At 31.8% G+C, this 14,769-nt stretch overlaps 1 protein-coding gene across 1 annotated transcript; it reads left to right on the plus strand.

Annotated features, from left to right (window-relative positions):
* Window positions 1–3,464: 3,464 nt before the first annotated feature.
* On the plus strand, window positions 3,465–13,894 carry LOC124353933. Its single transcript, XM_046803994.1, has 2 exons — window positions 3,465–4,884; window positions 12,122–13,894. Exons 1-2 carry the CDS (start codon window positions 3,729–3,731, stop codon window positions 12,199–12,201), a joined length of 1,236 nt encoding a protein of 411 aa, XP_046659950.1. The 5' UTR covers window positions 3,465–3,728; the 3' UTR covers window positions 12,202–13,894.
* Window positions 13,895–14,769: the final 875 nt, after the last annotated feature.

Genomic DNA, 14,769 nt, shown 5'->3' on the forward strand with positions numbered 1-14,769 from the left:
AGAGAGTATGTATGTATAACCAACTCAATAAGATATGCATTTAGACAAGCAAAAATGTCATAAAGAATTGTCGACTGGCAAAAACTGTTTTTCCTGAGGGTAAAATAGCATAATTCACTGTTATTACTTTCGTACATGAATCGGTTTCAGGTGATCGATTTTCAAAAAGTGATGTCTCCGTATGATATCAGTTTGAAAACATCTTCCACGAGAATCAACCGCTATGTAAATATCACTTCAAAAACGCAGTACAATTTCATAGCCGTGGTAGTAAAGGTCGAAGCAGAAGATTTCGAGAATATTTTAAACTGAAGCCACCTTAAGTTCAGATCTCAAAAGTCTCTCCATCTCATATAGGAATCTACCATTAAATATTAAGACACTTATGATTATTTGTGATTTCAGTAATAAAAGCAATCAACATTCATCTAATTATTTTGTGAAATTGTTGTAATTTTATTTTGCATTATGAAAGAGATGAATGTTTACGCCTTTATTTTTGGTTTCAAAATTTGGTACCATGTGTTATACAGGGTGTCAATTAAGTCTGGAACCTCTTTTTTAATTTTTGAACCATAATAGAAAGAAATACCAAAGTTCACACGTGCTTACTGATGATAGTAACGCACACATCTACCCAATTACCGACCGGATAATCCCTTTGGGGGATGGTCCACAAGGAGTCGGACAAAATTCTTAAATAGCAGCATGGTATCAAATTAAAGGTCTTACTTAGCAGAGTACAATGCCGCAAACCGGACTTCAAAAGGTGGATTCATTCAGTAGTTATAGCTATTTGAATTTTAAAACAATTGAACAATGCTGCTATTTAAGAATTTTGTCCGACTCCTTGTGGACCGTCCCCCAAAGGGATTATCTGGTCGGTAATTGGGCAGATATGTGCGTTACTATCACCAGTAAGCACGTGTGAACTTTGGTATTTTTTATATTGTGGTTTAAAAATTAAAAAAGAGGTTCCAGACTTAATTGACACCCTGTATATACAATTAATAAGCACTTAAACGACTAGTAATCGTACACATTTATATCATAAATATGTATTAATTATATAGTTATTACTTCAAACATTTTTTTAATACTCTAGTTGATAGATAATATTTTAGATTACCAAACGTATATATTGATAGTAACTAGCCAGATTAAATAATGAAGAATATTATGGTAAAAAACTCTTACTTCGAAATCTCATAATCTTTCAATTTTATCTCATGGCTACATCATGTTTAAATACCATTTAGTAATTAATAGTATATAGATTATTAATAAATATAATTCTCTTATTCATATCCAAATGTGATTATGAAATAGAAGCATGTTCGATTGGTGTCCATACTGAGATTGTATAATGTGTAGTTATTTGATTTTAAATGTATTTTAAGTTGCTTTTAAATATATTGCTTTAAAGTGAGACATATTTTATTTGCCCCTAAATTACCATGCGGATACTTTATTTGGTCCCTGAAAAGTTGCACTCCCTGTGGAATAAAATAGTAGTACAGTTTTAACTTTAAAGTATTGTTGAATAAAACCAAAATTATTGAGATATTGATGTAATGGTAAATATAAGTATTTTACAATAAATATTTTAAAAACCTAAATTGTGAAAAATAAAACTATTAGTCTATCGTTACAAAATTGCGAATTGACATGTTCTTTTTTCATACAAATTCCTTTGGTTCTTTATCTCCTTAGTTTTATTATTGGTGTTGTTGTTTTATCTGTTCATACGTGACTATTTATTATTTCCATTTCTTTCTGTGATCTCTTTATCTAAGAGTTAATTTAAATTTATAACTGTATGTTCAGTTTAAAGCAAGTATAAAAAATATATTTATTAAAAAATACAAATTATTCACGTAGTTACTAAGTCAATGAAATAAATGCCACTTTTATTGGCATGTTCAGTGCATTGCAGGTGGCATTTTTGAAAGTCGTGATCTTAAATAATTATCTATGATTCAATTTTAATGGCAAAGGCTAAGAAAGAAATGAGTTTATAATGCAGAATATAAGTGGAAAAAGTACTTACTGCATTAACTGCTGCCAGATCAACCCTTGCGAACGTTAACAACTTACATAATTCCTTTGGGATACGTCCTCTTATTTATGTACATTGCCTCTTATACCTGCACTGCTAGCAGCTACCCGCTACTTTGCACGCAATTTAGTAGACGTTGCACGTGTATGACTACGCTTGGTTTGAGTGAATTATATTTCCGACATCAATGTCAAGTTTGCTTTGTTGTCACAATTAAGAAAATACTTAAAAAGTGTATATTTATGGCTATTGTAATTTACTATGTTCTTAGTATGTTTTTCCATACTAAAATTTGCCTTGCTTTCTGACCAAGAAAATATATATCACAGATCAGGGAAGTCAACTTCTGTCAAAGTGGACTAAGATGGTTTTATATCAGTCTTTAAATTTATATTAAAAGTTAGATGGTAACATTGTCTTGTAGATATAATATTGGATAAACATGCGCAGTTGAAAGTACATGAACAAAAACACTAACCTTTTTTTATGAACTGAAAAATAATTTTAATGATTTAGAACATTTAGAATTGGTACATTAGTTCAAAAGTAATGTCCAGTGAACTTTCATCAAGCATAGTTCTTGCAGACTACTTCAAACGGAGTCTTTGGAGTCAAATTCTGATAATCTTATGTTTTAGGTAGGTATTTGTAGGTAGATGAGTACTTACTTAATCGTTGTAGATATAAGGGCGTTAAAATATTTGTTATTCTTTTAAAGAATGTACTCCCTATAAATGTAAACCATTTGAAAATTATAAACAATGTTTACACAGAACAGTTAATTACATTAGTCATACTCTTTTAATTAATATTTCACAACTTTAGAGACCAAGGTGGAATTTTTGATACTTTAAAGACCAGTAGGGCGTAGCCCGGAGGGATTTTCGAAATAAGAATAGGCCTATATTTATTATTTCAGTACAATCGGTTGAATAGTTTACGCGTGAAAGCACAACTGACAAACAAAGGCACTTTCGTATATATGTTTATGTATATATAATATATTCTAGTCTATATAGGTCAGTACCTTCGCAAGATATCGTTCCGAAGACTGACTTATATAAATTAAATATTTCCAAACCCCGTGCTAATGCTTAGTCAATTATATTGAAATTCTGTGTTTCGAGTTTAAAATTCGTTGTTAAATAGGTCTATTCATTCCGACTATTTAGGATTATATACTTCTTCGATTTGGTTAGTTAATTCTAAATTTAGTAAAATTCAGTGATATCGCTTATCAATTTTAATTAACCTATGATTTAAGTTATTGGTGTCGAAAAAGGTAAAAGCTCTGAAATAGCTATTTATTATGAAAGAGGTATTTTTACATTATCCATAATGTTAATGATACAACAGATTTTAGCATGGAAAGTTTTATTAAATTATTAAAGAGAATTGACCAGATTAGAAGAGAATGTTAGCTCACTTGCACAAATACCTGATTCATGCTTTTATCAGTTGATGAGTGCTCGTATAGCAGATAAAAAAGAATAATCTCACCACTTACGTCTCATTACCTCATCGAATTCCATAGAGAGGTACAGTATTGTGATAGTTATTAGTAAGTGTATCATGTTTTAACAGAGTTTATAAAATAAATCCAAGATCTACAGTTTACTATGACGTTTACTCAGTGTTTTTCATATTGTAAAGTTCTATTGAAGTGATAATGTCGTTGACGGCTCTACCGGTGGAAGTGCTAGAAAATATATTAAAGTTCCTCAGTGAAGAAGAGACAGTAAACGTTTGGAAAGTCGTAGGTAAGGATGTCAGCGAAAGCTTCTGGGCTAGAATGTGCAGAAGGAAAGGATACGTTAGAGTGGAAGGTGTAGATGACAGCTGGAGAAGTGTCATCCAGTGCAGTTTGAACTGGAGATCTGGGAAATTCCTGTACCGTGAATACACTTTAGAGGGTAATTTGAGACACCTATCCCAATACCCAAGGGCACTTATTTTCAAACATGAGCTACATTGTGGAAATATAATATCACTAGATTTCCTTAGTGACAGACTGGGAATATTCAATATTGATAATAATTATAGCCAGATCGATCCCTATCAAATAATGAAGGATGTTAAACATTTTGAGACGTCTGGATCCAAATTGCTAGTAAGTTTTATGTCCAAACACAAGATTTACACGTTGAGACACAGTCAGTACGTCGAGATTTACCAAACAAACTTCAATCCAAATTTACCATCACAACCCACTCTCTCTAATGATTTCTTCGCTTTTGAAGATCACAGGCCAGGAAGTATCAGGATTGTGGACTTGACCAAACTCGAGGAATTTCAGTGTACTGTACTGCAGGATAGAACAATCACCTCAATGTCCATTTGTGGATCAATACTAAACATTAGTTATGCTTTGGAGTCAAACTTTTATTTACAAAGGTACAGTATCCGTGATAGAAGAATCACCAATAGCTTATTTTTATCTAAGGGTACAGATATTTTATTTTCCGAACTTAACCTTTTTATCAGTTCCTATCTTGTGGTCCACAGGAACATTAATGATCTGAAAATGTCTGTAAGAAATACCGATGGAGAATATTTATCATCGTTCTATTACGATTGTTGGATGGCCGTTCTAGAAGAATATGTAATTTACAGCGTCCACAACAAGATATACATTTGGACAGCTAAGAAACCCAATGATGGTCCCAAAGAGTTGTTAGTTGACGAAGATTGGATACAAATGGAGACCAAAATATTATTTAATTCGTTTTTAATCCTTCCATTCCCGAAATGCTTCAAGGTGATTGACATTCAGAAGGCTACATATCTGTATGATGTCAAGTTAGAAACATCATCCTTGGGAACAAGTAAGTATTTAGGTTCAAAAACTTTTGTAAACGAATACTATTACGTAGCACTGGAAGTTACCAAACGGGAAGAGCATGAAGACTTCGACAAAATATCAAACTGTTCTCCTATTATTGAAGCTACATCCAGATCTGTTCCCAAGAGCTTCTCCAAATGTGATAAGGGTAAACTATTAAATCCCGTAGTCATGATTATTTATGATTTCAGGGATAGCACCAATCCAACATGTCCTGTATGATCTTAAGAAATTATTGCCTTAAGAGTCGGCTGTAGTGCGTACATCTTGATTCTGATAGAGTTTCGTAACTTCATAACAACAATAGTTCCTAAATACTTTTAATCCCTTATATATGTCTGTTAGATCCCTTATTAATGTATAATTTTGAAGACAATAGTATTAGAAAAAACAATATACAATTTGATGTTGTTATCCGTGTTGTTGTTTTATGTATAAAATTCCAAACTTTTTCATAGATTATTAAAGAATAAACTTCAGGAGAAACCCATCATAAGCCTATTATTGGTACACAAAATCGCATCTTCACAGAGATTCATCGACCCCACGACCAGTTACATTACAATTGCTTAGTTACTAACAGTATAGTTATTAGTTTAAGAATTGGCTTAAGTTGTACTACACAGTTATAAATTGATAACATGTGTTAAACTTATCATGATAACATAACTTTATTTTATTGCTGTCATAAAGCTAATATGTTTTAAAAATAAAACAATTCTAAACAATATTAGTAATTAAGTCAGATATGTCTTAATTTTCAATACTATTGAATATCTTGATGTTATTTTACTACACCGATGGCAAAGAAAATTTGTTAATCTCATACTTAATTCCATGATATTAATTAGCCTAAAATGTACAAGTAACATTTTAAATGCGAGTGTGATGTTGATAATTTATTACCATTTGAATTGATAAAATGACAAATAAATTTCATTATTTTACCAACTATATGTATTAACACACAAAGCATTAATAAATGAAAGTGGCCTCTAATTAAAATTATTAAAGTTGAATGATTGATAATTAGAATTGGTATTTTCAGAAAAAAATAGTGTTGATTAATTTAACTTTATATATTTTTAAATTTCAGATTAAAACCAATAATTTAAATGATTTGATAATAACAGTCCATTAGTAATGACCGATAGTTTATTCTAATTCAAACCATAGGAATTAAACATTTTAAAATAAATAGTCCTGTCTGTTTTAGTCCATTTAACTTAGGTTTTGATACCTTTGATCCTAAGATTTCAAAAATCTAAATTCTGTACTTCATTATGCTTTAAGAAAACGTCGCCGATTTACATTAGCTATCTCGTTAGAATTCCGATTCGTTGTCATTCATTTTCTATAATTTTTTTAACAAATTGTTGCAAGTTTTAAGTTATTTTGTTGTAATTGTTGTTGTAGTTTTTTAATTGACACATGATTTGTAGTCAGACTGAAGTAGATGACTGATTTCAGTCTACAACTCAGGAGATACTGCAAACACAAATACTTTACTTATCAAAGCAACAAAAGCCTTTATCAATTGAAGAGATAAGCCCAATTACAGATAACGAAGAATAATCTCACCACTCGACTGCCATTGCCTCAATGTCAGAGAGGCGCAGTATAGGGATTAACTGAAACATAGCGCTATAGAAATAGAACACATTCTTGTGTCTCCTGTGACGATTATTCACGGTGTTTCGTACGGCAAAGGTCTAGTCATAATGTCGTTGACGGCTCTACCAGTGGAAGTGTTAGAAGAGATATTACATTTTCTCGATGTAGAAGACATAGTGAACGTTTGGAAAGGTGTGGGTATGGACGTCAGTGAGAGCTTCTGGGCTAGATTGTGCAAAAGGAAAGGATACATTGGAGCGAAAGGTGATGAAGAAAGTTGGAAAAGTGTCATCCAGTGCGCATATAATTGGAGATCGAAGAATTTGATTTATCGAGAGTACATGTTAGGTTTTAATTTGAGACCCCTCCCGAACTCACCCAGGTCACTTATATCAAAACAGGAGCTACATTATGAGAATATTTTGTCATTGGACTTCAATACGAACAAACTGAAAATAGTGAATATTAATAGTACTCCTATGCTGGTGAAATCGATAAAAAATGTGAAGGACGTTAAGTACTTTGAGACGTCCGGTTCCAAGATGTTAATAGTTAATACGTCTTTGTGTACAATTTACAATTTTAAGGAAAGTCAGTATACTGAGATTTTTCAAACAAAACTAAGTAGATTATCACACTCCGCTCTATCTAACGATTTCTTCGCTTTTGAAGATAACAAATCAGGAAATGTCAGGATTGTGGACTTGACCACACTTGAGGAATTCGAGTGGTCTGTACAGAAGGACATAAAAATCAGGTCTATGACAATTTGTGGTGTGATATTGACCACTGGTTACGTTTTTGATTCAAATTGCTACCTAGGAAGGTACAATATACAGGACAAATCAACCATCAATGATTTATTTTTGTCTAAAGGTACCGTTAGTTCATTTTTAGAACTCAACCTGTTTATCAGCACCCATCTAGTCGTCCATAGAAACATTGATGATCCTAAGATGTTTGTAAGTAGAACCAATGGAAAATGTATAAAGACATTTTATTATAGTGGTTGGTTGGCACTGCAAGGAGAGTATATAATATATAGAAAATCACATAAGATATACATTTGGACAAGTAAAAACCCCAATGATGATACCAAGGAATTGTCAGTTGCCGAAGGTTGGATATATGCAGAGTCAAAAATAATATTTAATTCGTTGTTAGTTCTTCCATTCTCCAAGTGCTTCAAGGTAGTTGACTTTCAGAAGGCGGTGTACCTGTATGATGTTAACTTGGAAACGTCCTCCTTTGGAACTAGTCGTTATTTAGGTTCAAGAAGTTTTGTAAACCAGTACTATTATGTATTGATGGAGGTGATAATAGATAGTAGAGATGAAGATTTCGAGAGGAATTCAAACCGTTTATCGACCTTTGATGCCACCTCCAGCTCAGATTTCAAGAGTGCCGTCAAATATGGTACGAATCAGCCTTTACATCATAAGGTAGTTATGATTATTTATGATTTCAGGAATAATGCGGAAGTGACTACTCTTTTATGAAAGAGACTCATACTTTTTCTTCCATTTTCTTTCATAAATGATAAGATACTCTAGAGTTTGTAGGTGAAGGCTGTACTAGTGGTTATATTTATTTTAGCCCTTTAACAATATTTTAAATTCTTACTATTGGTCCTATATTATTAGATATTAGATATGAAAAACACAAGGAAATGCATATAAACTATCTGTAAACTTTTTACTTCAATCTTTGTGATATAAAAATCAACGTTTTATTTTTTACTTTATCTGTTAAATATATTGATGTTTGCACTCTACGAGAATAAAATATAATTTCTTGTTTACTATGGTCGTTATTTAAAAAAACAAACATTATATTTTAGATATTATAGTACCATGCATACTAATGTACTAGCTTTAACTTTATTGTACGTATCGAACATAGCGTAAATTGATAAAGAGTACATGGTGTGAAAGTGACGAACTTATAGAATGTAATTCGAATGTTTACTGTAAGAATCAATTGTTTTAATAACACATTTTACAAAAAAGGCACAAGTTTCACTCATATGGTAGAATGGGACGGTACGCATAAAGAATATTCTGTTTGTTCCTCTAAGAGGAATTGGACAATGTTCCAAACTTTAGAACAATACCTGAATCTGTGTAAAAAGCAGTGTATCTATGTTCTGAACCTCAGAACAAAGCAGTTTCTTTACGTACATAATCTACGAGTAAACATAATTCTTTATAAATAAAGTTCTATGGAATTTGGTGAGTAGTTCCAAGGATACCAGTATTGGTATTGAAACATTGGACTATTTAAGGCCAGTGGCTGTTGGTGCGATCCAAAGTAGAAGATTATAGCCAATTATTTCTACTAGTTTTGAAGGTCAAACAAAAATCTATAAATAATATCCAGGCATAAAGTCTTGATACAAAACAATTCTAGATCCTATGCTCGGTGCATATTTTACCTACCATGGATTAGGGCAATCAACATCCTAACCGCAATGGCTCATATTCCTTATGGAGATATCTAAGGAGTTGCAAATAACTCATACCAGTAGAAATGGTATCCTGCAATAATAGAATTTCTTCTCTTTTATTTCTTGTTACAATGTTTTTGATTAATATTTTAAATATTGCATTGATTTATTATTATAAAATAATAGTTAAGAAACTCATGTTTACAAGTTTTTGATTCATCTCGATCTTAATATTTTCTAATGCATTAGATTGATTTTTTATACGATATGATAGACCTGCGTTAGTGTGACAAAAGCTTTACAGCTTGATGTGTGGTGATAATAATAAAGCTCGGTCTGTGCACTTATAGACCAGCTGTGAAGGTATTAAATACTTGTAAGCTATATAGTTATTGTTCGGTATTAACGGCATGTATTAAATATTTCGTTCATACTACAGTACTGAAGTGATCGTATGAAGTAGTGCAAAAGAATCCAGTTAATTATATATAATTTAACTTTATTTCCAAAGTAATCCGTACTGTAGATTTACTTACTTTACTAATGTAAGATTACTTAGATACTGTAGAATAAAAACACATATTTCGTACACCAATAAAAGTTTACCATTGAAAATAATATTGTCTTATCAAGGATTTGCGTATGATAAACTGATCGAATAGGCTTGTTGTTTTGTTAAGCATTGTTATATTGTTATATGCACCTTCATTTATTAAATGTCAATATAAAGTTATCTGAGGTTGTACAGAATATGAGTCAGCGTGTCTAGAGGTTTCTCAAACGGATGAATCAGATGTGTCAACCACTCGAGTGAACTATCAGTTGTGAGATCGATAAGTTTGGATTATGCGTGGTTCAATCAAGTTTTTGCAATACATCCTGTGACTATCCTGTATCTTTGAATAAGTTGTATTTTTGTGGTAATTTCATTGAGTATTTTGAATACAACAGTATTATGTGGTTGCTGGAACTACCTTTTGAACTCTTGGAAGGGATATTTCAGTACCTTAGTGTGAAAGACGTGTCAAATACTTGGGAGGCGATGGGTACTGTTGGAGAAAACGAATACTGGGCTAAACAGTGTAGGAAGAAAGGATACACTAAATCGGAAGTTGTTGACGACAGCTGGCGAAGTGTCATCCAGCAGAGTGAAAAGTGGAAGTCCAGTAAATGCGTGAACCGTGAGTATAAAAACGTTAGTATGCTAGTACACTGCTGTTCTGAAATCATAGGCGCTACAATGTTTTTGTGTGTTGATCACAAAAAACTTAGTGTACTAGACATAAATGATCCCCCAAATTTAGTCCAAACAATCGGTAACGTTAATCATTTCAAAGCGTCGTGACGTATGATGACTCCGAGTTTAAAATTTATACAAGAGAACAAGGTCAGTACCGTGAGATTCTTCGTACAAAATACGAGTACGTCGGTGTTTCAGTTCTTACTGAAGAATTCTTCGTCGTTGTAGATAAAACCCCTCCATCAGTCAGGATTGTGGACTTTGTGACACTTGAAGAATTCAGTATTATCTTACCAGGGTATCAAGACATTACTTTTAATGTCAATTTCGGATGCAGTGTTGAAAATGGCTTATATAGTAGAATCCACTTACAGGCTACAAAGTTACGACTTGCGAAAGAAAAGTCCGATAAATAATATAGTTCGATGCGAAGATATTACTACTTCTGTACCGTATTATGAACCTGCCATCAATTCCCATTTTGTGCTCTACAGCATTATGGATGAAACAGAGATTGGTATCACATCTTTATATGTCAGAAGGTTAGATGGGAAATTGTTAACATGTTTTAACAGACACATGTGTTTTGATTGGACAGATGTGAGTGAGTATGTAATTGATTGTACCTACTCACAGGGATTTCGTATTTATATGGACGTACATATATGGACAATCAGATGCCAAAGTGAAGAACCTAAATTATTAACGTTTGATGTGGAATGGCCCAAACCAGAAATGCATACAATATCCACCAGTTTAGTCTTGATTCTCTCATTCAAAAGTTGCTTTAAAGTTATTGACATTCAGAAGGAGAATTGTTTGTATGAAGTGAAAATAAACATACATGAACTAAAGCTGAATTATGCTAAAATTCTTGTTAACGACTACTACTACATATTGTGCCAGTGGACTGTAAACGAAGACCGCACTTCAAGACGCTGTATTGAGAATGCCCAGATCATGGACCACGAGAAAGCTGTCCTAGATGAGGCTGTTGCCTCACCAACTGGAAATTATAGAGTAACTCTGATTATGTACGACTTTAGGAACTGAAGTTATAAACTAAGAGCCCTGTTTTATTTGTGTTATTTATTTCCATAATTAGTAAATAACATTTAGAAGAAAATGATGAAAATAATGCTACAATAACGTTCTTGTACAATAAATCAACAAATCGTTTTTGTATTTCACCTCATTATATAACGTACACAAACAAACACACACACTACTTTATTCAAATGTGACATTATGTAATAATTGAAAATACTGTATATACTTTAACATTCGCTTTTTTACTGAATTGTACATAAAATGAATAATTTATAATCTTTCATGGTTATAATTATAAAAATTAAAGCTAATTAATTGGAATACGAAATATATTTTATGCTTTTAAGTTATGCCCACCTTTTTATAGTTCTATGAGTCAAAATATTTTGGTGTTTACTCCGTTCAATCATTAAAAATCCCATGGAGCGAGAAGTGTTGTCTTTAAATCTCTTATTTATAAATCTAAAATGAACTGTATCATATATTCAAAGTATTTTATATTTATAATTTGTCTTACAAAAATCATGCCTGTTGAGTGGGAAACCTTATTTTGACAATGTGTACTAAAATGGATTCAAGTAATACAAGATCTAAATTTTGTTTTTAGTTAATAATGTATTGTAACCCATTATACTTCATGAATACTATAAATGTTGCATTTAATATCAAGTCTATAAGTGTAGTAAGACAGTTAGTTTGATCAAAAAATATACAAACTAATATAATAACTAGGGACATTTCTGGATCAATAATTAATGTTAATGTGCATATGTAAAATGATACTTAAGTAAAGATAATAGACATTAATATAACAAGGATTATAATTTAAAATGTTAATGTATTATCCATTACACTTGCTTACTTTAAGAGTGTTTCCAATGACGGGTTCAGCACAGTTTTGCAGTGAAGAGTTTAACGCCGAGCTGTGCGGCTGTAGTGATGAGCTTTGACAAAAGCAGATCGCAGCGGAAGTTGCCATTCCACGAAGCTCTGTGGCAGCTGGTATTGTGTTTCTGCCAGGACATAAATCAAAGCGTGGCTTCCAGCAACTGCCTGGGGTGCGTTCACTGAACGGTACCGGTAACATTGTTCTCGTATGTGGAACAAATACTGTACAGTACTTGTACACTGTGGATACATTCTAACAATATTTACTCATTATTGTATTAATAAAAAAATATAACTAATTAACTGCTACCATGCATAGTATTCTTGGCGACTGATATTGAAGACTGTTCTTTAGTATGTGATTCTCTTTATAAGTTTTAAGTGGTACCTGAAAATACATGTGCTACAAAACCTGATTTTTAAATTTTATAAAATTTTAAACTTATTTATTTAACATGTTAATATCACAATAAAGTACCTACTCCTTAAAAAATTCTGCAACTTTGAAAATCCATAACTCCTATTAAGCCAATAAAAAAATACAGAATAGGTACAAACGTTCTTCTTTTAAGTATGTAGTTTCAAAGTTTTTGAATTAGTTGTTTCATGAGTTGCTACCACCAAATGACTTAAATTTTATTCAGCTCATTCTAAGAAACTCATTCTAACCGTTATCACGCCAGCCGCGGTAAATGAGCAAAATCTTTACAATTAAACCGCTTTAAAGATAAAAGTATTAATTTTTTGTTTGCAAAATTGCCATGCCCAAGACAATGACTTGAGCTCTAAAACGTGGTAATGCTGAATGTTTTAAACCGACCGATTGAGAATTCGAGCTGTGAACCATTTTACTACTATTAAACTCGTTTAATACTATTTAATCTTAAAAATGTATGATTAAATTGAAACCCGTATGATAAATGTGGTCGTAAATATTTACCTTCGTATTGAGAAAGCTACAGACTAATTACTTTATTATTATTAGAAAGAGAAAATTAGTACATGCAGTTTGAGAAAAGAAAAAGTTCCGGGATTGATATTTTTTCAAATTGTAAATAAAAATATAACTTTTACCTGAGTTGTGTTGATGTAATATTATTGCTGATCAAACACAGATAAACGAACGTTTACGTTTTTGTTTCGTACTAATCGAGCAGCAAAAAACAAACCGGCCCCTCACTCACTTTAGTTTGATGATACTTTTTGACACTATTTTCTTCACCAATGCTATCTATAATGTTACGGCTGAAATCCACCCAATTACAAGGCGTCTATCGCAATTTCGTATAAAATAGCTTTAACCTTAGGGCTCTACCCCTTGTCTTATATACATAACGATGTGATATCGACATCCAAAGTAAAAATTTATTACGTAGGAAGTCCATTATAATTTTTATTAAAACCCATCCAATCACTATGTGTATATAGTAGTTCTGGAAAAATGAGTATATGACCCTTGAGGCTTCGCCCTCTAGCTCTATTTGGGCCAACAAAGAGCTTGACCTCGGCATTCACTTGTAGAACGTTAATGTAAGGTTTAAGTAGGTGTATCAAGAATTCGAACGTAACCATGGTGATTAATAGAGGAAGAATGTTTATATTAACCCACTGCAATAAGTAGATTAGGAATTTCTATAAAATGTTAGGCCTTCTGTCTTTGCTATAAAAAACCAAGTAATGAAATTATCTAATTATCAATCAGCATTGAATTCCCTTTGAAAAGACATGTTACATAAGCACATTTACCTAATTTAACTATCTAAAATTAATTAAAACATCAGCAGCCATCAATCCAAATATGAAATATTTGCTATATAGGTATGTATAAAAAATGAAATGTATTTACTCTTCGTTAGATTATATTATCACCGTATTGTTCTTTTTTAAATGTTCGTTCTTAATATATTTGAAAATGTTCATCTTAAAACATTTTTTAAATTGAGTGTATCAAAAACTATGTATCATTTTAACAATTGAACAACTGAAAATCTATAAAATTGTATTCTTATTTATATGTTATACAACTTTGATTCTACCATAAGCATATGCATGGAGAAGTATATTTTAATTGATGTTTAATTGAAAATTACATTTGTCTTCTTTTCCAATATAAACTTTGTGCATTACCTTATAATCTAGCTGCACTTTATTCCTAAAGTTACATATTTACGGGATAGATAATTATTGGTAAAATTATTATTATTTAAAATAACAAGCTTTAATGCTGTGACCAGTAGTTTATTATTTTTAATTCAAAACTTAATTAATCATAAATAAATAATGATTAACTATGAATGATATGCTAATTTTTTATTTACCAGAGTAATAAAAGAATAGGAAACCAATAATGCATAAAACTATACATTCATACGGTACATGTTATAAAGTTTTTGTTTCGTAATTGAAATCGAATCATTTGGGCGCATCTGAGCTGCACAGCTAGTAATGTTGTTTGAGTCGAATTGGAAAGTTCTAAAACGATCCAACCCCATGTTTACAGTGTAAGGTTGATGTTTACATGATACACTCGTATGTTCCATATGTGTTTATGAAATGCAGTCCAGTGTTGATCCTGGTGTTGCCCAAACAGACACTCTACCCCGGAATGTCGACATTGCCAATTGTGTCAG

The sequence above is a fragment of the Homalodisca vitripennis genome, chromosome 2 (genome assembly GCF_021130785.1).
Source record: "Homalodisca vitripennis isolate AUS2020 chromosome 2, UT_GWSS_2.1, whole genome shotgun sequence".
In the NCBI taxonomy this organism is placed as follows: Eukaryota; Metazoa; Arthropoda; class Insecta; order Hemiptera; family Cicadellidae; genus Homalodisca; species Homalodisca vitripennis.

Bases quoted from the DNA above. Each gene is read 5' to 3' on its own strand.
- LOC124353933 (XM_046803994.1), top strand. From the start codon at position 3,729: ATGTCGTTGACGGCTCTACCGGTGGAAGTGCTAGAAAATATATTAAAG. The intron at 4,885-12,121 runs GTAAGTATTTAG...TTACTTTAAGAG, and splicing joins AACATCATCCTTGGGAACAA to TGTTTCCAATGACGGGTTCA.